Genomic DNA, 23,793 nt, shown 5'->3' on the forward strand with positions numbered 1-23,793 from the left:
AATTAATCAGTTAATCAGGTGTGTTCGCTCTCAGCCAATCGTGTGGCCCTGCGACATCAGGGGAGTCTCAAAATTCACCACACAGATTTCTCTCACAAATATAGAGAGGTTCACAAATGAGAAGCAGTTTGTAAATGCGCATTCAGCAATTTGCATGTGAATTTATATTACAAGTGTGCCTCAAAATAACATTTGTGAAGCAGAGCATGTGCATTTCCGAATTTATATTACAAGTTTGCATAAAAATTATATTTGTGAACCAGAGCATGTGCATTTGCGAAACAGATCATGTGCATTAGTGAGTCCGAAATACAACTGCAAACCAGAGTATGTGCATTCGTGAAAAACCCTGCATGAGTTCATTCATTATGAGTTTGATCTGACCCCATACTTGTAAGACTATCCTAAGAGCTGAGTAGAAGCTATCTTCCTCTATCTCCTCTTCTCCACCTGTAGTTGGAGCGAATGTTGGAGGGCAGTGCAGTTCGTGCTCAGAAGCAGCTGGTGTTGCTGCACAAGGAGGATGGCCCACCGCCCAAAGGGACAGCCGAATGGCTGAACATGCGGAGCTGGATCTCCAGACACCACCACCTGTCCTGCCCCCGCAGAGTGTTCTCCAGGAGGAGTTTACCAAAGCTGGTACCAACCACCAACCAACAGAGGTTTTTATGGGCAGTTCTGACCCAGTTAGCAAATGCTTCATTTTTGTTTGTGTGCTTGTGTGGTTTTCAGAGAGAGCTGTACCAGCGTGTGTTTGAAAAGTGTCCAGATCGTCATTCCGACTTCTCTCGTCTGGCCAGGATCCTAACAGGAAACAGCATCGCCCTTGTGCTGGGTGGAGGGGGTGCTAGGTACTGCAGCTTTATATACAAATACATTCGATACACCAGCATTGTAAGACTTAGCCTGAAGGAGCAATGGTATACCTTACAGTCACAATCTGAATCAAGTACACTTTTTTGGGAATTTTGTGCCTACACATATTAGCTATATTTGTCCTCCTAACTGAAGTAACTTAAATTTTGTAACGTTAGTGACGGGCACAGACAAAGCGGCTATTAACAAGCCTGGCATGTTTTGCAGGTTGCAAAATGCAATGTGCACTGCATTGTCTTTTTATTTAATTGAATGCCAGTGTTAAAAAAAACACACACCTTTTTATTGTTGCCAGGCAACCACCCCATCACCTCCTTACCCTAACCTCCCTGCGTAATCAATCTACCGCTTATTTTGGCTAGCTAAAACTACCTACTTATTTTCACAGTAATTAGTAGCTGGTTACTAAACAGGCAGAGGGTACTTGCTGTAGCTCTGGTGGAGGGTGAGAGGCTGTCAGCAAATAGTCTGTTAGCCACAGGGAAACAGAGATCTGTATGGGTACATGAGAGATCGTGGTAATGGCAGTTTGTAAAGTCATATACTGTAGCTCTGGGTATCCAGCAACCGCTACCACCAGTGTCTCCTCCATTGTTTACCAAATCTGTAGTGCCTTAGTAACATTTTCACTTTGTGACTCAACATTAGCTGCAGTCAGTGGTTGGTCATATTTGATATCCAAAAAAAAGCATTTAACAACCACTGCTTTGGTCACTCATGTAGGACAGAGTATACATGTTATCATCATAGTATAATATATTTTTTGAGTGGCCACGGTGCTTACAGTTAAACATAGCTACATCACTACAATTGTTACTATCAATTTTTTAATGTAGTTTGTTATGAAAAAAGTCAGAGAAAGCATAGAAACTTCTTAAATATTTCTGATGGAATTTGTGGAACCAGCACAGGGTGGCAGTCCAGGACAGTTCATTACATGTTAGGACTCCATCAGTACAATTGCAATACAATAACAGTTTAGCATTAGAATGATAATAGAGAAAAATGCAGAATCAGTATGAAACAGGAACAAACTGATAGTTACGTAACATCAGTACACGGTGTGCAAAATATGCCTATTCCAATAGGTGGCCTATTCTGATTGTTTCTGGTCTAACTGATCTGTTTCTGTCTCTCACTGCTCTGCCTTATCCTGGAGCTTTTTACAAGGTAGGGACTGAGTTCCTCTCAGCTACCACCTGAGACAGCTGGTAGACATAGACATATGACTACAGCAGGAGTATTGCTCATAAATGTTACATATATGTATATATATATATATATATATATATGTATATATATATATATATATATATATATACATATATATGTATATATATACACGTACACTGGTATATTATACATACTGATATAACAACTGTGTTTTTTTCAGGGGTTGCTCTCAGGTGGGTATCCTGCGGGCTCTGAATGAGGCGGGGATCCCTATCGACATGGTGGGCGGCACCTCCATTGGCTCGTTCATGGGAGCGTTGTACGCCGAGGAGAAGAGCAACAGTCGCATGAGGGTCCGGGCTCGTGAATGGGCCATGGTGTGTTGACATGACACTGAGGATAGGAATGCACTTATGTTCAAAAAGTTTTCCCACTTTCCCACTTTCCCATTTTCACAAGTTAGATCTTTGTCATTGTTATTAGAAACTGCTTTACTTAAAGAGTTTGTTCTTGCTATTATGACATCAACTCTAATGTTTATCAAGACTTCTTGACTCTAGTTTTCCTCTCTTAAAACGAATTTAGTTCCTTACCTGTCAATACTAATTTTTCTTCACTTCCCTGTGTACCTTTCTTTCTTTCTCAGGATATGACCTCTTACTTCAAGAAGATCTTGGATCTGACCTACCCTGTTACCTCTATGTTTTCTGGAGCTTCCTTTAACTCCAGCATTAGCTCCGTCTTCAAGGGTAAACAGATAGAGGTAAGGTGGGGGTTTCTCTCAAATTAGTTCTTAAAAAGACAACAAATAAGAGCTAAGCAGTAAGGTTAAGGGGTTATTAGTCTTAGCCTAATTTAAGAGAGTTTTAGTATTGTTCCATGATTTTCTGTTGGAAAACAGTGGATTGCCCCCTCTGGTATGGGAGAGAGTTACCACCCCAAGCAAAGGAGTTAAAATATATCTTGGTCTTGTTCACGAAGGAGGGTAAAATTGAGCGTGTGATGGATCAGCGGTTTGGCATGGAATCTGCAGTGATGCGGATGCTGTGCTAGACTGTCGTAGTGAAGAGAGAGCTGAGCCAGAAGGCAAAGCTTTTGATTTACTGGTCCATCTACAGTCCATCCCTCACCTATGGTATGAGGTCTGGGTAAAAAAAGAAGCGTTGCTGGGGAGAGGGTCGTCTGGAGTACTTTGCTCAGCCTGCTGCCCCTGCGACCTGGCCTCGGATAAGCAGTTAAAAAAGGAATGGAATGGTATTGTTCCAGTGTGACCAGCCCCTGACCTATTGACTCAGCTGTGTATCTATATAATCCACCAGCATGCAGCATCTTTGAATTCAGTTGAAAGGTGCAGTAAGTCTTGTCGCCTTTGTGTCACACCTGAAGTGAGAATTCAGTTTTAATGTAAGGAGCTCTGTGCTAGTGAAGAGTTCTACGAGAACTCTAAGTGCTCTATCGTAGGCAGCTTGTGTTTCTTGAAGATGTTTCACCTCTCGCACAATAGGATTCTTCAGTTCTAACTGACTGGTGGAGAATAGCAGGCATTAAACCCTGTGTGGGTGTGAACCCTTACAGAGTTGTTGAGGTCACAGGTGAGCTCTGAGTTTCAGAGTCGTTAAGGTCACGTGTGAGTCATTGACCCACAAGGCTATAGTGTGTGTCAGTAGGGTTAGATGGGTCCAGGTGAGAATGGCTGTGAAGCTGTTGTGGGAGACATCTGAGGACTGCATTATAAGTGGGCGATAAGTGGTGTTGTAGGCCACCTCCTTTGTTTAACGATGGCAGTTCCAATTTGATGTATTCTGTGAGAAAATGTAATTGTTAGCACCTTTCCACAAGAATAGCTGGCATCAAATATAGATGGCACAAAAGTCAGCACTTGTGGGATTGTATCTTACAGTAAATAGTCTGATACATACTAACAGATGTTAATTTTGTCTCCTTTTACTCCCTCTCCTCTGCTAGGACCTATGGCTACCGTACTTCAACATTACAACAGATATCACAGCTTCCTCTATGAGAGTGCACACTGACGGTCTGTGGAACTCTGGACTTTTCTTGTTTTATTTTAAAAACATTCAGCTACTTTTTTGGAAGATTGCAAAATATGAATAAATGTATATTTTTAGAATCCCCTCTAAAACTGTATTTTTATACACACAGAAAAAAGACTTTTACTAAAATGGATAAAGCAAATTATTTTATTATTTTTTTTATTTTCTAAAGTCAGCTGTCTCTTTGTCTTTTCTCCCTGTTGACAAACAGAGAGAAAAGACAAAGGGACAGCTGCTTTTGACCAGCACTTGCCTCTCCACCTCAGGTTCGTTGTGGCGGTATGTGCGGGCTAGTATGTCTCTGTCGGGCTACCTGCCACCTCTCTGTGATCCCAAAGATGGACACTTACTCATGGACGGAGGGTACATCAACAACCTGCCAGGTGAGAGACACCTAGAAGGTGGCAGTGAACTTCACTGCTTGTGAATTATATAATCGTGGGAATTAAATAATTCAAGTATTTTGTTGAAAAAATTATTACACAGACTGGACCATCTCGATCTTTTCTAGAGTGAACTGAACACTGAAAAGCCTCAAATAAATTATTAATTCATACCTTAATAATAATGTGGGGAAAAAACTCCTTGCTACTCAGTTTAGACTTTCACACACTCACACATGGTACAGCCATTCAACTGTGCCCGAGTGATACTTCATCATGTGGACTGGAGAAGCCAGGGATCGAACCGCCATCTTTCGATAGTGGATGACCCACTACTGACCTTTATTTGTGAAAATGAATGGATATTTAAGAAGAATTCTTTCTTAAATGAAACAACTTCCAATGTACTGAAGTCACATGCAATTGTATTGTAGTGGGAGGTACTCAACATGGCTCTGCATTCAGGATTAAAAAGGCCCATATCATACATCTCTAAATGTCAGACCTCATCACTCACACTTAGAAGTTGATTGAGAAAATAGATTATTAAGATTAAGATGTGTTTCTGTGATTTTGGTATCTAGCCGATGTGGCTCGCTCTATGGGGGCCAAGGTTGTGATTGCAATTGATGTTGGAAGTCGGGATGAAACCAACCTAACCAACTATGGTGATGCCCTGAACGGCTGGTGGCTGCTGTGGAAACGCCTCAACCCTCTGGCTGAGAAAGTCAAGGTACTCTTGCATGTCACATGTCATCTGAAATTATTCTTGTAGGCATTTACCAAAGATAATGCAGAAATTTATGGTACAGTTGGAAAATGTCTCCTACTGAACTTATTTAGAGAAATGTTGGAGAGAGTGTATATGAGCATTGTCAAATTTAGGGACGCTAAATATCAGAAATAGCCCTCACAGCCCTGCTAGACTCAACTAATTTTACATTCCAGGTCTTGAACATGGCAGAGATCCAAACCCGGCTTGCTTACGTCTGCTGCGTACGGCAGCTGGAACTGGTCAGAGACAGTGAATACTGCGAGTACATTCGGCCGCCCATCGATCGCTACGGCACATTAGAGTTTGGCAAGTTCGACGAGATCGCTGTGAGTTTCCTCTCTTTTCCTTGATGTTGTTACCCACATTTCTTCCATCTGCAGACTGACAATCTCCCTCTAACCCTCCTTCACTGTGGCTGCAGGAGGTTGGATACCAGCACGGAAAGACATTGTTTGATGTGTGGCAGCGCAGCGGTGTGGTGGACAGCATGCTCAAGGACAGACATCAGGCCGAGTTCCACAAGACCAAAACTGGGCATGTAAGTATAAACTGTGTACATTGCTAATCTGAGGGCTGATTTTAAAGCCATGTTGATGTAGTTTTATTTTAATTCAGACCAGTATGGACTCTGCATCAGCAAAGTTCAGAATATGTTGAAAGGCAGCAATGTCTGGGTAAAAAAACTACTGATTTTCATGGCACTGTTCCTGGTGGAGACGCAGCGATGTCTCTGTGAAAAAGACCCATGTTTGATGTCTAAAAAGCTGCTGAAAATGCATTAATGACTTGCTGAAAAACAACAGGTTTTGTTGTTTGTAGGTCTTGAACAGTGGTCTGCGGTTTGGCAGGTGTCTCGTAGATGTCACACCATACACCATCCCCTGGCAACTGAACTGTCTGACATACACCCTTTCAGGTTTCAGTGTGCTAGCTTTACAGTAGATTGAATCAGTCTGGGTAGTGGGAAAAGGCCTGCTATACTATTACTAATTTAAAAGAGTTACAAGCCACCCTTGCAGCTCCATGGCGATACTCTCCTCTTTTACTTCACTGCTGTAGTTTTCATGTTTATTAATCTCACTGCACTTTATCAACACAGATAGAAAACCAGGGCTCTTATTAGTTAAAGTCTTAGTACTGTTTTATTGATCTCTGTCCTTAATGTCTCATCAGAAAGAGTGAAAATAAAATGAAATTGAAGCTAATTTAAAGTCTACTTTGGAATGATGCAGTTTATATCTTTCAGGTGGTCACCTGTCCGAATGCCTCCTTCACTGACCTGGCAGAGATAGTGTCGAGAATCGAACCAGTCAAGAATGCCTTAGTCGATGGTGAGTTGCATTAAAATATTGAAATCACAAACAAATGCATCAAAAATGTTATATATACATAGACAAAATAAATAATACCAAAGCCTGCTTTTGATTTACAGTGTACAGGTGTAGGTGTATGTATTTTATAAAATCCATAATAAAATTACAGGAGCCATTAACATCTGTGCAGCTAATTTGAAATTCTGATGTTTTGATCTGTATGTTACTCTAGTATGTCCACTTGAAACAAATTGTTCATCCTGAAATGCTATCAGAAGTGCTTCGCCAATTTTCAACCAGCTTTATGTCATAACAATGTGGCGGGTATGTGTAAATAAACTGTGGTAAAATTCCCTCCATCTTATCAGCACTCAGATCGCCCTGCTTAAAACCACTGGATGACAGGCTACACATCATCCTGCGGTTTTGAGCTGGTTCCATGGATGTATAGAGAAAACTGGATACCATGTTGGAAGTGGGGCCCCATTCAGCCCTATGAAAGTTGCTCAGTGGCGCATGAAGCCAAAATGATTTAAGTGCAACGTATATAATTACCCACATGATTGGCACTGCCTCCTCACTGTGCGGCCCATAGAGCAGGCGAACTAGAGACTAGCCTAGTCAACTACCTGAGGTTTATCATTCCATTATCTTGAATGGAGATAAAATGATTCAGTAGTGCGGCTCTTCTAGACCGAATGGATTATATCCCAAAACCATTTCAGTTCTTGGGGGGTGTGACATGCAAAAACATGTATCCACCGATGAACAGAAATGTCTTTCAAAATGTTAGTCAATGAGAAAAAAGTCTTTTAGGGTTGCAGGGCATCACATGATGGTGTAATTACACTGTTTGGCCACCACTAAAATTGGCTTTAAATCTCACCGCACTTCCTGGGGACCCGGTTGGCTCTTGGCCTGTTGTTTGAACTCGCAACAGAGGCTGAAAAAAATTTGATCAAATGGTATTACCACACAGTGCTGATCAAATATAAATCAAGATTCTGTTACTACGTTGCCTATTTCTCACCTCTGATGTTTTCAGGAACATATTTCAGCTCCCTGTTTAACTGTATTACAAGATTGCTTGTTACCAACCGGCTACCATATTGTTTTCGGATAAGCAACTCACATTATGTCACCCACCAGCAGGAGCATTTAGTGGGCCGGTATGGCACAGTGCTGTTTCCAGCAGTGAAATACTTTTTTAAGAATAAAGTGTTGTTTGGCTTCCGATATGACATCAGGGCAGATGTCAGCATAAACAATGAGCTCCCAGACAGGTCTGTTGTTTTCCCCTAATTTAACTTGATTTTACACGTTTTGAAGTTCAAACATAATGGATGGGAGAAAAGGGGAAGAGGCAAAGCATCCCTGAGACCTGAGAAAAGTGGAGGACAGACACCTGAAAAAAACAGCGCCATGGATAATGTTAGCCTGCAGGCTAGCATCTGTGCCATACATGTCGAGAAGCTATCCATTATGATGTGAAGATTGAGCTAAACAACTTTAATGACACCCTTTCAAAAGACATGAAAAACGTTTTGGCAACCGCGACCTAATCAAATTGCCACGAATGTGAAAGAAACTGTGAGTACAGTAGAAGACGCAACGGATGGCCGACATGGAGGACTGGAGCTCTGTCATTAAAGAGGTGCTTTGCCAAGCACGACATACCCAACAAAGCATTCAGGCTAAACTAAATGATCTCCAAGCATGCTCACGAAGAAACAACGTACGCCTATTAGACCTAAACAATATATCTTTTAAGCATCGCCATCGCGATGCACACCTGTGCAATATTTACATCACGGGGCTTGCAGTGTGGCTTGCCCTAATTAAATTAAGCATGCATGTTTAAATTGCAGAGTGATGCACGTAAAACTCGCTTCTGTTTTAATGACTGACTAACAAAATGTGTCTGATTGAGTAGAATAAATAATATATGGCCTATTCAGGTGCTGGAATGTGTTATTTACGTGATATTTACCTGAACGCAGCACAGGCTTCGCTCCATTGACTGTGTGCACAGTGCTGGGTTCGGGCCTGGCTCAGTTATAAATGTGTCGGACTTGGGAAAATGCGGCCCGAGCCGCACTCTGTTGTGTGCTCAACTGTGTCTGTGTGTGCGCACGTTTGTGTGTGTGCGCGCGTGCGTGCATTGGGGCCTAACTCTGCCGTGCGCGATACAGAGAGCAGAGGAGAACTGTAAAGGCACGACCATGTAGAGACAGAAATGACATGCCATCATGTAAACAATATAAGTCATCACGTTAAACGTTTCACCATATAACACAATAAATAGTATAATTTTATGTTATTATATGAAGCGTCCGTTGCACAAAATAATATAGCCTAACTTTGGTGTATGAAGAGATAAGACAGAGCCCTCTCCTCTCCTCTTATATGCTTCACTCTCAAGTGTGTGAATTGACCTGGTTTTTAAGTGTCCGTAGCACCAAATAATATAACGGTAATTTCTAAAGAGCTAAGACGGAAAAAAAAAAAATCAGCAGCGTGGTGCGCCACTGCTAGCTGCATATAGGGGAAACACTGAGAAGAGATGGTGGTTTCACTGAAGAAATGCCCATTTTCAGCACATTTTATGCTGTTGTATTCAAAGCAATATCAGCCTAATAATTCCAGAATGATTAATTCTCACCAAGTAGAGCTACTGAAGTCATCTGGTGGAAAATAATGCATCATTAAAAAAACTAAATAATTCGCAATATATATTGCTGGGGGCAAAAAAATCAATTTTTCCCAATATCGCACAGCCCTAACGCCTATATGGGATCCCACAGTTTATTGAAACTTTTATCAAGATGGAGTTGTCCCTCTCCAACACCGAACTGGGAATACAGTGCTGCCATTAGGTGCTCGGCCCTAAACCATTGCAAAATGCTAATCCTTGGTCGGTTGTGATTTACTTTCTGGAATACAGGATTAAGGACTAAGTGCTATGCTTGGTGTGGAAAAAGAGAGAAGGTCATTTGAATGGACACAGAGTGTATTTTGACCAGGACTATCCCGCGGAGATCCAGAGGAAGAGCCAGGCTAACACCCCCATCAGAAAATTATTGAAAGAAAAGGATCTCCACTTGCAAACACCACCTCCTTGAAACTCCGTGTATTTTTTTGACGAGGGTCCCATCACCTATAACTCTGCGGCAGAGGCAGGAAGGGTTTGAAGAACAAGGGTTTGACCGTGGATAGTGACGAAGACAAGGGCACCACCATTATGGCATCCATTGAAAGACAGGTCAGAATCGTGGCAGATGGTGGGCATTAAAAAGCGCCAGGACGGAGATGCTCACTGAGAGAGGGTGTGGCAAAGGCTTCAGGGATTACGCCTTGCTGTGGTCAGAGACACCGCCTGACTTTACTCCTAGGTAAAATATATCCAAGCTGGATATCCCGTGGTAAGTAGCCTACATCCAGATTGATTAATAATATGTAAACTGAAAAGCAATTACATGCTGTTTGCGAGAGACTAGCTAAATGTACACCTGTTGTTTCGTGATTTTTGTTTGTGAAGAATGTTAAAGCCCCTACAAGGAACTTTAATTTTGAGTTGATTTTGGTGACCCTGTGGACAAAAGCGGTAGTGTTTTGCCGGAATGAATTCTACATTTCCCATGAGCTCTAGCGCGTATTGTTGTAAAGACGCTTACCTGGCTCGCGCATGTGTTTGTTTTGGGGATGAATGAAACAACAAGACGGGAAAACTTTGCCCCCGCTCCTGTCGGGGATCCCAGCTCACCTCTGTGCGCCCCAGCTCCACCTCTCTGGCGTAAGCGCCACCGCCGCCAGGGTAAACGCAGCAGTCGGCTGGTAAGGCTGAAGGCCTGTTTTGCGAGCACTTCCACGGCTTCTTGGACTGAGTATGAAGCGGTGCCTCGCCTCTTTATTTCTCGGCACTCACTGGACCCTGTCGACGCCTGGCTGGTACCAGTCGTCGGCCGGATGAGGTGTTCCAGCCCCGCGGCTCCTGCTCTCCTCGTCCCCGCTGGCACAGGGTGAATCTGCGCAACCTGCGACCTAAGTGTATGGCTCCCCGGACAGCTAACGCCGTGGTCCCGCCAGCTCCTGCCAGGATTGGGCTGGTAAATGCTAGATCGCTAGCGAACACAAAGTTTTCCTGACTTCCCGAGGATTGGATTTTCTCTGTGTGACTGAGACGTGGCTGACTGTTGGTGAGTCCAGTGCTTTCACAGAACTTTTACCCGATGATTGCTGCTATTTTAACTCCCTGCGGACGTCGGGTCAAGGAGGAGGAATAGCGACTATTTATCAGAGTCACTATAAATGTAAGCAGCTAGGTAAGATGATGTGTGCTGTCCGAGTGCCGTAAATCGTTTCGTCCTGGAAGCGACCTGAGGCGGACCCAGAGACAGTTTCCTAAAGGTATGGGTATACACTATATAGAATCTTCACACCGATGGTCTCATTTGCTGTTGTAGGTCACGCACAGACATCAGCAGAAATGAGAGACTTTTGCATATCCAGTTATATCCTTGTAGCGGCTTTAAATAGTTGGTTAGGGTGCTAAACAAAACAGTTCAAAACAACAGACCTTTTGTCTGGGAGTTTGAAACATATACTGTATGTGTGCACTGAATTATATATATTTCAGTATATATCAGTTTGCACTGGCAAGGGCCTTCGTAAATCGAAGGCTTTCCTTTCCAAAGACTATATTTCAAGAAGAAACCTGGATTATGGAGTTCCTTTCTTTTGTGTTTCTAATTTTCATGTTCTGTGTTATCATACATGTTCATGTTAAGATGTTAAGGTCACCTCGGTTTAACAACATGGATATATTAGCTGTATTTGATGACAAATGCTTCAACAAGAATATAGAGTGATTACACTTAATGATAACAGCATACAAAATCCAATCAAAAGATCAATCAGTCAGTCACTTTTATTTATAAAGCCCAATATCACAAATCACAATTTGCCTCACAGGGCTTTACAGCATATGACATCCATCTGTCCTTAGGACCCTCACAGCAGATAAGGGAAAGCTCCCCCCAAAAAAACCTTTAACAGGGGGAAAAAAAAACCAGTAGAAACCTCAGGAAGAGCAGCTGAGGAGGGATCCCTATTGTAGTGTACTACAATATGTTGAAAGTATATATAAATGTCTGATAGTATACATATATGACAATAATCATATGTGTATAATAACAGTAGAAGTAAAAGAAAATCTAGAAACACATTCTGTTCCTCTTATTCCAAAGGACATGCAAGAGGCAGTATTGCTTTCAAACAAAGTCTCTTTTCAGCCCTCCACACGAAGTATTGATAAGGAAGGGCGTAATGTCCTTGTGAAAGGGATTTTTGATTCAGGGAAGTAACACTGCTTAACATTTATCAGCCACCAGGACCAGACAAATTACAAATTAAGAAATATTTGATTTTACTGCTACACAAGTTTCTGGTGTTCTAATTAGTAGAGGGGACTGGTATGTACAGCTTCACCCCACCCTTAGTCTCAAATCCAATTAAAAGAATGAACCCAGAGTCACTGTATGTTTAAAAGAAAAGCTTAAAAGTATTCGTATGATTGATATATGATGGAAACTCCACCCCTCTGAGGCAGTTTCCCTTCCTCTCCCATTCCCACATGGTTCACTCTAGAATTGATTACTTTATTATGTTAAAGTCAGAGAGACAGAGATTTATAGATTGCAGTATGGGAATTAGAGATGTGTCTTATCGTGCGGGGGTGTACTTGAGACTACATTTGAATGTTTAGCCTAAGACCACCATCTGGAGAATCACTGCTCTTCTAAATGATTGACAATGTGAAGAATTTATTGAGAAGGAAATTAAGGATTACTTGGAATTTAATAATAATGAGAATATATATCACCAAGTGTTGTACGGGGTGCTTTAAAGGCAGTGCTGAAGGGCAAACTTATAATGTGGTCTTCAAGAAAGAAAAAAGAAAAATTTTACCGAACTAATAGCCAAATTTAAAACACTGGAAAGAAAGCATATGGAGCTAATTGACCCCCAAATACTAGAAAAATAAATGCAACGAAGCAAAAATTAAACAAGATACTGGACAACCAGGTGGAGATCAAACTCATTATGAGAACGGGCCAAGAGTTAAAAATGCTGGCATGGAAACTGCTTAAACAACTATTTGAAAGATCAGTCTTTAAAATCAGGGATCCCACTATCAACTAATCTGTTATAAACCAGAAAATATACAACAATCTTTTGAAAAATACTGTAAGGAGCTGTTCTCTGAGTCTTAACGCAGCAGAACCTTCAGTTATACAAAGCTTCCTGGAAGAGACTGATAATGCTATATCAAGACTAAAAAAGTAACAGGAGGAGATGGGTTTCCGGCAAAGTGGTTTAAGTCATCTGGGGACTTATTGACCCCTTTGCTTTCACGGTGTTTCAGTTATGTCCTTAAAGGTGGAGAGGACCCAGTATCTTTGGATCAGGCTATAATATCTATGATCCCAAAGGAGTCGAAAGAGAGGACAGAATGCAGCTCATACAGACCCATTTCTGGATTGAACATAGATTACAGACTGTTCACCTCAATAATCACAGAAAGACTAGAAAACATAATTCCTGATTTGACTGACACTGACCAGACAAGTTTTATTAAAAACAGGCAGACACAAGCTCGAATTAAAATAAATGGTAATCTCTGAGGATTGGAAGATGTTGAAATAATAGGAATTTTAATTAAAGAAACACAGCATAAGATCTGCTTGTACGCAGATGACATGCTTGTCACTCTGTCCCATACAGACTCTAGCCTGCCCAAACTTATGTCCTGCCTTAACAGTTCGGTTATTAATCGAAAACTAGTAATATTAACTACCTTGGTGTTAATATTTCAAAGAACCTGACTCATATTTATAACATTAATTACTGCCCTATCACAGAGGAAATAAAAACAGATCTTGATAAATGGGCACCTTTAACACTAAATATGTGTGACAGAATAGAGATTATAAAGATGAACATTTTACCTCAGTTGTTGTTCCTTTTTCAGTCCCTACCCGTAGAGATCCCATTGAAGCAATTAAATGAATGGAGACGAACAATTTCAAGGTTGTGATTTAAAACACTACAGTTACCAAAAGAAAAAGGGAGGAATGTCCCTTCCTTGCCTGGAAGATTACTAAGAAACAGCACAGTTAAAATACCTAGTCTGCTGGTGCAATGATGATTGTCATGCAAAATGGAAAGACCTAGCATTAAGCCAGATGGATATTCCCCTCCAATCCATTTTGGTTGACAAAACTTCTAAGATGATGTATTCAGACAAAGTCAGCTGCTGGTCTGTGGTTCTTCCCAGTATCTGGTTCAAAGAATGTAAAATACAGAAACTGGAGAGAAGTACACAGCTGTTAAGATGGGTGGTATATGATAGAGATTTTAAACATGCACAGTTGGATTTGAGGCTTAAACAATGGATCTGAAAAGGTATTACATCGTACTGCTTGATCTCATCCAAAGAAGGCTTGGAAAGTTTCCAATATCTCACTGACACCAACAATTTAAAAAAACAATATTTTTACAGATACCTGCAGCTTAGGCACCACTTTGATAAACATATTAAAATTAATGAGGAAAATGAAATTAGTTTAATTAATATTTTTATTGACGCATATAAGGGCAATAGCCACAAGAAACTGGTATCAAGACTATATTCATGTATACAAACCTCCAGGAATCATTCTATTTTATACGTTAAAGCAAAATGGGAGAAGGAGGCAGACATAACCCTCACAGAGGAAGAGTGGTTCAACATATGTAGAACACAATCCACCACCTCCTGTTCTGGCTGATGGAGAGAATTTTCATGGAGGTTCTTTATTACGCCAAGAAGAAAATATTTACAGAATGATAGACCAGAATCTGTAACAATTCAATGGCGCATCATTTCCATGTATTTTGGAATTGCCCAGCAATTCAATTGTACTGGCTAGAGATAGTAACAGGAATCAATTCAATAATGGGTTTTGAGATGGATTATAATTTTGCCACTATATATTTATGTAACATTCTAGTGAAATTTAATGCTCGGGACAAGTACCTGCTTAAGATAAGATATACTTTATTGATCCCCCAGGGGGGAAATTCAAGTATCACAACAGCACAAGACAAAATCAAAGGACATTAAATAGAATACAATTAAAGAGAAGAAATAAAATGTAAAAATTAAAGATAATAATAGATAAATTAAAGATAAAATAAAATTGCTACATCAATAAAATTGCTACAACAGATGAATAAAGTCACTAAAAAATGGCAGACAAAGTGTTGAATGAAATAAAGTGACAGGTGGCAGATAAAGTGTCATATTGGACGGATGCAAAATAAGTCAGTTCAGAGCTGGATGTTGCTTAAAGGGCCAGTGTGTAAAATGGGTTGAAAACAGTGACATCAGTGGTCAAATACTACATTGCAGGGCTCACTTGCTCACCCCTCCCATCAGGTAAATGAAGGTGGCCTCGTAGGGACAAAAAGCCTTGCGCACGACTTTTTCAGGAGTAGGTCTATCTAGCGACAAGGTGTATGTTTATTTAGAAATCTAAGCCATGTTACGATATTGTAATGAATCCCTCACGAGCAGGAGACCAGAGGAGCGTTCGGGAAAAAGGCCCGTTTATTTGAGCACTCCAGAAACTCCGGTAACACTCCACTCCATCCTAAACTCTGACTCTTCTAGCGTAACAGACACACTTCATAACTTTACACACATACTCGTTTACCATACTGAGTGGAGACCCCCTCCCCTCTCTGCTCCACCAATCTCCAGCCCGCACACTGACTGACAGCGTAGCCTGTAAACAGAGCTCAGCTGTTTATTTAGCCTAGCAATATCTCCGGACTATAGTAGCTGCAATGGACGACTTTGAACGCGATTTTGAAGAGTTTCTAGTAGCGGACACAGACCCAGAGCCATACCTGTTTGAGCCGGAGCATACAGATGAGGAACTCCATGTGTTTGATGCTGAGCGGGCGAGAAGAGAGGATGAATGCACAGAATGGGATTCGCTGCTACCATTGTTGGGGAGATATATCACCAGGAGGAAAAGCGCCGCAGAGAGTGCATCACAAGGAGTGAAGTTACGTCTTCTTTTACTCGCAGATGACGGTTCGGGTTCATTCTCTCCTGTTGCGTGGTAAGTGTGGTCCATTCTCAAATTTTATAACTAAAAAAACTTTTCACTACTCTCTATCTACGAACTACTAAGACTCCCTGCTGTTTCCTCCTCCTTCTTCCTTCCTTTCGCTGTCTTCGTTGGTTCATTTATACACGTGAAACGCGTTCTCTGGCTGGCTGGATTGTCCGCTCGGGCTGCCGTACATACATGGCAGTGCAAGATGGCGACCTCTCTAAAGCAAGGCCCTTGCTATATATATATATATATATATATATATATATATATATATATATATATATATATATATGTATAAGCATAATTATAAGGCTACGAAAACCAAACGAATTTTATTTTATAGCGATCATACATTTGTATAAACATATTAATGGGTAGAATATTCAGATTCAGATTCAGATTGACAATAAACCATGCCAAATATTACACACTGGCCCTTTAAGCCAAACCGCTGTTGTACAGTCTGATGGCAGTGGGCACAAAAGAGCGTCTGAATCATTCAGTTCTGCTCCTAGGCGGGATAATCCGCTGGCTGAATGAGCTGCCCATCAGCCACAGCTCAGCTGAGAAGGATTGTCCAGGATTGCACAGATTTTTTCCTTCACCTTCCTCTCAGCCACTGTCTCCAGACTGTCCAGGTCCAGTCCCACCACAGAGCGGGCTTTCCTCACAAGCTTGTTGAGCCTGTTGACCTCACCAGTCTTAACTCCACCCCACCAGCACACTACAGCAAAGAAGAGTGCACTGGCAACCATAGACTGGTAGAAGGTCTTGAGTAGCCCACTACAGACGCCAAACGATCTGAGTCTACTCAGGAAGAACATGCTGCTCTGTCCTTTCCTATAGAGGGCATCTGTGTTATGAGTCCAGTCCAGTTTATTGTTGATGTGGACCCCAAGGTACTTGTATGAGTCCATCATCTCCACCTCCTCGCCCTGGATGGTGACTGGGGCAGGTTGCCTCCAGTTCCTCCGGTAGACCACCACCACCTCCTTAGTCTTACTGATGTTAAATTGAAGGTGGTTTCGGTTGCTCCACGGGACAAAGCTCTCCATCAGTCCTCTGTACTCCTCCTCATCATCATTGCTGATGCATCTGACTATAGAAGAGTCGTCGTAAAACTTTTGGAGGTGGCAGGAACCAGAACTGAATCGGAAATCAGAGGTGTAGAGGGTGAAGAAGAATGGTGCCAGAACAGTTCCTTGGGGCACCCCAGTGTTACTGGACACCACCTCACATACGCAGCCATCCTTCCTGATGTACTGTGGCCGGCTCGTGAGATAATCCAAAGTCCAGGCAGTGATGTCCGGGTAAAATTACATATCCAGCAGCTTGTCTCTCAGGAGGCTGGGTTGAATGCTGTTGAAGGCACTGGAGAAGTCAAAGAATATGACTCTCATAGTGCTTCCAGCACTCTCCAAGTGAGACAGGGCCTTGTGAGTGAGGAAGATGATGGCATCCTTCACACCAATGTGCTGCTGGTAAGCAAACTGCAGGGGGTCCAGGAAGGCAGAGAGCAGTGGCGTCAGGTGCTGGAGAACAAGCCTTTTAAATGTCTTCATGACATGTGACGTTAGTGCCACCGGCCTGTATTCATTGAGAGTGCTGGGACGTCCTTTCTTAGGTACTGGGACGATGCAGGAGGTCTTCCATAGGTCAGGCACCTTCTTGGGGTGAGGGGGGGCTGTCAGCTGAAGCTGTCAATGAGCAGGGGGAGGGGGAGGGAGACAGGTCGCTGCTAGGGAGGGGAGCAGAGTCTACAGCAGAGGTGTGAATGGGTACAGTGATGGTGGGTGGGGACTCAGATCCACAAACAGAGCTTGTTATTGTCTCAAACCTATTGAAGAATAAGTTTAGCTCTGTTGCAAATTCTGGGCCGCCTTTGACTCCAGGTGTGGCTTTCCTGTCTGCCTGTCATCTTCCTCATCTCATTCTACACCTCTTTTGTGTTGTTCTGTCCCATCTTGGCCTCAATCTTCTCCTTGTAGCTGTTTTTGGCCTCCCTCAGTCTCCTCTTCAGCTCCTTCTGAACAGCCCTGAGTTCCTCGTGATCCTTGGACATGAACGCCCTCTTCTTCCTGTTAAGAAGGCCTTTAATGTCTTTATTGATACATGGCTTGTTGTTTGAAAAGCAGCGAATCTTTTTTGTTGGGACAATGATCTCCTCACAGAATTATATGTAGTCTGTAATGCAACGAAAGAGACCCTCCTTGTCATCGTCTAAGTCTTCTATAAAAAGTCCCCAGTCCCCCATCAGACCAGACCTTTACAGACTTTGTGCTGGCCGCCTGCTGTTCCACCATCAGCCTGTAGGTGGTGTCAAGGAGTATCAGGTTGTGGTCTGAGTCACCAAGTGGAGGGAGAGAAGGAAAATGATATCCTTTCTTCATGTTGGCATACAGAAGATACACTGCTCAAAAAATAAAGGGAACACTTAAATCACACATCCCAGATCTCGGTGAATGAAATGTTCCAGATGACAATCTTTATTGATGGTGCGATGTGGCAGCGATGTATGCTACGATACATGATGTCCAAAAGGTGCTCGATTGGATTCAGGTCTGGGGAACAGGCGGGCCAGTCAATAGCATCAATGCCTTCGTCATCCAGGAACTGCTGACACACTCCAGCCACATGAGGCTGGGCATTGTCATGCATCAGGAGGAACCCAGTGCCCGCTGCACCAGCATATGGCCTGAGGATCTCATCCCGGTACCTAACAGCAGTCAGAGTACCTCTGGCTAGCACGTGGAGGTCTGTACGGCCCTACATGGATATGCCTCCCCAGGCCATCACTGACCCACCACCAAATTGGTCATGCTGGAGGATGTTGCAGGCAGCAGAACGTTCTCCATGGCGTCTCCAGACCCTGTCACGTCTGTCACATGTGCTCAGTGTGAACCTGCTCTCATCTGTGAAGAGAACGGGGCGCCAGTGGCGAATCTGCCAGTTTTGGTGTTCTCTTGCAAATGTCAATCGGGCTGCATGGTACTGGGGTGTGAGCACAGGCCCCACTTGTGGACATCAGGCCCTCATGCCACCCTCATGTAGTCTCTTTCTTACAGTTTGGGCAGAAACATGCACACGTGTGGCCTGCTGGGGGTCATTTTGGAGGGCTCTGGCAGTGCTTCTTCTGTTTCTCCTTGCACAAAGAAGCAGATAGCGGTCCTGCTGCTGGGTTGTTGCCCTCCTTCGGCCCCCTCCACCTCTCTTGGCGTACTGGCCTGTCTCCTGGTATCTCCTCCATGCTCTTGACATTGTGCTGGGAGACACAGCAAACCTTCTGGCCACTGCACGTATGGATGTGCCAACCTGGAGTAGCTGCACTACCTGAGCAACTTCTGTGGGCTGCAGATGCCACCTGATGATACCACTAGTGGCGAGGGCACTGGAAAAATGCAAAACTAGCCAAAACAATCAACCAGAAATGATGCAGAGAGGGAAATGGACTGTGGCCACCACCTGCAAAACCATTCCTCAGTAGGGGTTGTCTTGGTAATTGCCTCTCCTTTCCACCTGTTGTCTGTCCAATTTGCACAACAGCAGGTGAAATTGATTCGCAATCAGTATTGCTTCCTAACTGGACAGGTTGATATCCCAGGAGTTTGATTGACTTTGAGTTACACTGTGATGATTATGTGTTCCCTTTATTTTCTTTGAGCAGTGTATTACTTGTAGCTAGCAAAAAATCAATAACTAAGAAATGGCTAAATAAGGAACCACCAACAAAGGGAGAGTGGGTAGCAATTGTTAAAACTCAGAACTGACTTTCTCTCTAAGACTAAATTGATAAATTTCGTAAATATTGGACCAAATGGTTATCGCATATGAGTAAGGATATTACGTAGAAAGAAAGTAATTGGTGGTGTTTGTTTGTTTTTTAATTTTATTTATTTATTTATTTATTTTCTGTTTGATTTTTTTTTTGTTTGGTTTTGTTTGATTTGTCTTCCTCATCAACTTTTGGTCTTCCAGGATTGATTGTATTTTTATTTATTCCAGCATTATTATTATTATTATTATTATCATCATTATTATTATTATTTCTTGATTTCTTTGCTGTATTTATCTGTTTTATATTCCTTTCTTAAAAAAAATCCCTCCCTTTGAGGGTGAGATGGAATAACGCTGGTATGGACTTGAAAGGAGTTTTGCCTGACATTCTGTTGACATTGTCTTTGTGTGCCTGTGTTCCCTCTGTGGACTAATAGGAATGTAACCCTTAACAGAAAGTTGACTGCTGGTGACATATGAGCTGTGCTGTACTGTCTCCGGTGACCCGTCTGTTCAGGAATCTGTCTGTTTTTTCTCCCTTTTGCAATTTTGTGGTTTATCAAAACAAAACTATGAAAATAAAGTTAAAAAAAAAGAATAAGTGTTGTTGCTTTTTTGTCAAAAATGTTTTATGAAAAGCTACATAATTACACCGCTACAGTTGTATGATTGTATATGGGACAACATTTTTCAGATGGGTGTTCATGTTGTCTTTGTGTGCCTTCAGAGGAACTGTCTGATGAATGCCAGACAGACTATGATGAGGAGACAGTGGAAAGCGCTCTATCTGACTTTGAGGCGTTCACTGCCGGCAGTGAACACACTGAGGGAGAGGAGACGGCAGACACTGCTGAAACAGTATGTATAAAACCAACTTCAATCATGTACCTGTTTTAACTCAATGTAATCATCACCATTCACCATATTCGTATCACATGGGTGGCATGGTGGAGCAGTGACTAGCACTGATGCCTCACAGCAAGAGGGTTTCAAGTTTAAACCTGATTGCTGGCTGGGGCCCCTCTATGTGGAGTTTGCATGTTTTCCTAGTGTCAGCATGGGGTATTTTCCAGGTTCTTCAGCTTCCTCCCACAATCCAAAAACATATAGATCAGTTGGTAACTCTAAATTGTCTGTGGGTGCGAATGGTTGTCTGTCTCTATGTGTCAGTTTTGTGAATGTCTGCCGACCTGTTCAGGGTGAACCCTGCCTCTTGCTCAATGTCAGCTGGGATAGGTTTTAGCCCCCCTGTGACCCTGTACCAGGATAGGCAGTTCCAGACAATGAATTCATTTTTCTTATCACAATGGGCCTACCTTAAGTCAGTGGAAGACAGTGATGAGTTTTCACTTTGTCTGTTTCACAGGATGATGAAATTCAAGTCCAAGTCCGACATCGGGCTAGGAATGTCCCACAGAGTCCATGACGTCCGTCGAAGCTGTGACTGCCTGTCAAGGCTGCTGATCATGGTCCACAACACACACATTTAAATGCAGTACTTCTGGGAACCTTTGAGAACTGAGTTTGTAGCTTTTACTTTTATCCAATGAGCAGCCATGGAACACCAGCGTCTTCCTCAAAGACTCAACTGTTGATGGATATTGTGACTTCTTGTTAGGCCCAAACTTTCCAGCAGAGGGAGGTAGTTTTAATTGACTGAAGAGTCCCAGTATGTAGTATCCTGGTTTCTGTACTTCTATACATTTTAATGGTTTAAACACTTCAGTAACAAACCAGGGTTCCCACTTCATAGGGAGTTCCTAAGACTTCATGCATTTAGGAGATGTGAACAGGGAAATATCTGACTTTTGTCTGTTCTCCCAGGGAGGTCAGAGAACAGCAAAGAATTTTACAAATCGGTTAAATTACAGGAATACAGCAATGTTTGTTTTTTATCTTGTCTGGCACGTGCATTGACTTGTATGGCAGTTTCTTGTTCCGTTGTAGTTATGGAGAAACGGAAAGTGAACGGCATTGTACCACCATGAGAGCCTTGAAAATTCTGAGAAGATTGGTATCTTCATACAAGCATGTCACACACAACTTCAAAATGCACTGTAATCTTTCAACATAATATTTCATAATATGCAGTGACACTTTTTGGGACTGCTCAATGTGCAGCTGGTTCCTACCATAATAAGCTCAGGTCCATAAAGCACTACAGAGCATTTCATAATGTTTACATATAAATTAAAACAGTAAATAGAAGTTTAATGTGCCTAGAATGCACTTCAGTCCAGTGTTAGCCTCTATATTTCTGTCCAGTGAAGAAGGTATTTCTCACCTTTCACAGAAGGGAAATTTGAATTCATTCTAGAATAAGCTTTTTCTAATTATTGTGGCCTTCAGTGAAGACAGTGACTCCAAATAACAGTTATTGCACTGATCATTGTTTTTAGTAAACATGAAGGGACTTTCAGTATTTTCACAAAACCATCCATATTATACATGCAGTATTATTGTATTACAAGTCTTCATGTTGTGAGTCTGGTCTTTGTTATGACTTATGAGAGCATGATTATGACAACACATTTTATATTTCACTTCACCTGTCCATTTTGCACATCATGCTCTGTGCCTGTATGAACCAAACAAGCTGGTGTGTATGAATACACCCTCGCTGACTTTGCACATGATCGACCACTTAATGCTGGTCTTTGCAACTGTGCCATTAAAACAGTGAACCAGCCTTAATTTTTTTTTTTTCCAAATTTCCATTTTTTTTTTACTAGGTATGGTTATTGATAAAAGTTACTTAATTAGTGCACACCGTTTTATGCCTCTGCACCAGCTTAAGCCATGGATGGAGGCATTATTTTTTTGGGTTGTCTGTTCGTCCATCCTGTTCTTGTGAACGCTACATCTCAAGAACACATTGAGGGAATTTCCTCAAATTTGGCACAAATATCCATGTGGACTCAGTGATGATGTAATTTGGTGGTCAAAGGCCAAGGTCACCATGACCCCCTTTGTTGCATTCCCTTGAACGCAATATTTCAGAAACACCATTAGTGAATTTCTTCAGATTTGGCACAAACATCCACTTAGACTTAACAATGAACTGATATGAACTTGGTGGTCAAAGGTCACTGTGACCTTACAAAACATGTTTTTGGCCACAACTCAAATGCTAATTATGAGAAAATTTCAGAGAAATGTCTAATAGAATAAAACAATGAAGTGATGACATTTTAAATCCAAAAGGTCAAAGGACAACTTAACTGTGACAACGTGATGTTTTCCGTCCATAATTCAATGTCATATCTCAGGAACAGAAGGGGAGACATTTGGTCAGATACTGAATTGGTGACACTAATCTTGGGTGTCCACTTTGAAACTGTGCTGATTGTATAGATCTTCTGTGCTGCCGGGGGGAAGACGTGTGTGAGGCATTCATGTTTTAGAATTTGTAACTTCTTTGCAGCAACATCCATATTGTCAACTGTCATGCTACATACAATGTCTGGACAGACATGAAAGCAAACTGTAGCTTGGCTGGTTGGTGGAGGCATGTAACCGAGAGGCAGTAATTGTAGTTGGTTTTTATAACCTGTACCTGGGAACAAAGTACCTGAACCTACCAATCTGTTGTTCATTTTATAGACAGTACCAGGTGACTGCTTAACAAACAGACAACCTAACAACCCTAAAGACATGACTCACCGTTGCTGAGTAGTAATACATGCCTGGACCTTCTTATGTCAAACTGTATAATCGACTGAAAATCATAGAAAGTGCTCTCTACTGTAAATGTGATTGATACTATATGAAAACTAGTACCTGCCAATTCATGCAAAAGTACACATTTTGTAGCAGCCATTTGTTCTGTTTAATCACTGTGGTTGTGGACCCCTTTGTGGTTTTGACTCAGTGATTCCTTCTTTTAGGTTTTTATGACTGAAAATAAAAGTGTTACGAGTATAGTAGCTGTGATAATAATCTAGATCCCATGTCTGTAGTCTTGGATGATTGTTCTGTTTAAGATTTTATCCTAATAGGGAATAGTTACCACATTACAATGTTTTCTTTGCCTTTGAAAAACTGAATTTCTTGTTTTCAGTTTGATGTGAGATATTATTGTTAAATAGTTAAAGATGTAGAATACTTTAATAGTGAACAAACTGCTGGGTAGTAATAATATCCACTATTTGATAGAAATTAAAAGTTAATATGGAGAAACTGAAGGGAAGATCCAGATGATGAATTATTCTGTGGAAATGTGAAATAATGATGAAACTGTTTGTTCCCGTGATAAAATAAATTTGTTTATGGCTGTCA

The 23,793-nt window shown here is 41.8% G+C and overlaps 1 protein-coding gene across 3 annotated transcripts in view; it reads left to right on the forward strand.

Annotated features, from left to right (window-relative positions):
* Nucleotides 1-23,793, forward strand: part of pnpla7b (patatin-like phospholipase domain containing 7b) — a 51,338-nt gene extending 27,545 nt beyond the window's left edge. For all 3 annotated transcript variants that reach the window (XM_049578759.1, XM_049578761.1, XM_049578760.1), the window contains 12 exons: nucleotides 457-639; nucleotides 733-851; nucleotides 2,270-2,426; nucleotides 2,696-2,812; nucleotides 4,015-4,084; nucleotides 4,370-4,486; nucleotides 5,071-5,219; nucleotides 5,435-5,587; nucleotides 5,683-5,799; nucleotides 6,508-6,592; nucleotides 20,243-20,373; nucleotides 20,882-23,793. In XM_049578759.1, the coding sequence (XP_049434716.1) occupies nucleotides 457-639; nucleotides 733-851; nucleotides 2,270-2,426; nucleotides 2,696-2,812; nucleotides 4,015-4,084; nucleotides 4,370-4,486; nucleotides 5,071-5,219; nucleotides 5,435-5,587; nucleotides 5,683-5,799; nucleotides 6,508-6,592; nucleotides 20,243-20,373; nucleotides 20,882-20,941 (1,458 nt within the window). In that variant the 3' untranslated portion in view covers nucleotides 20,942-23,793. The remainder of the gene's footprint in view (nucleotides 1-456; nucleotides 640-732; nucleotides 852-2,269; nucleotides 2,427-2,695; nucleotides 2,813-4,014; nucleotides 4,085-4,369; nucleotides 4,487-5,070; nucleotides 5,220-5,434; nucleotides 5,588-5,682; nucleotides 5,800-6,507; nucleotides 6,593-20,242; nucleotides 20,374-20,881) is intronic.

The sequence above is a fragment of the Epinephelus fuscoguttatus genome, linkage group LG6, assembly GCF_011397635.1.
Source record: "Epinephelus fuscoguttatus linkage group LG6, E.fuscoguttatus.final_Chr_v1".
Taxonomy (NCBI): Eukaryota; Metazoa; Chordata; class Actinopteri; order Perciformes; family Serranidae; genus Epinephelus; species Epinephelus fuscoguttatus.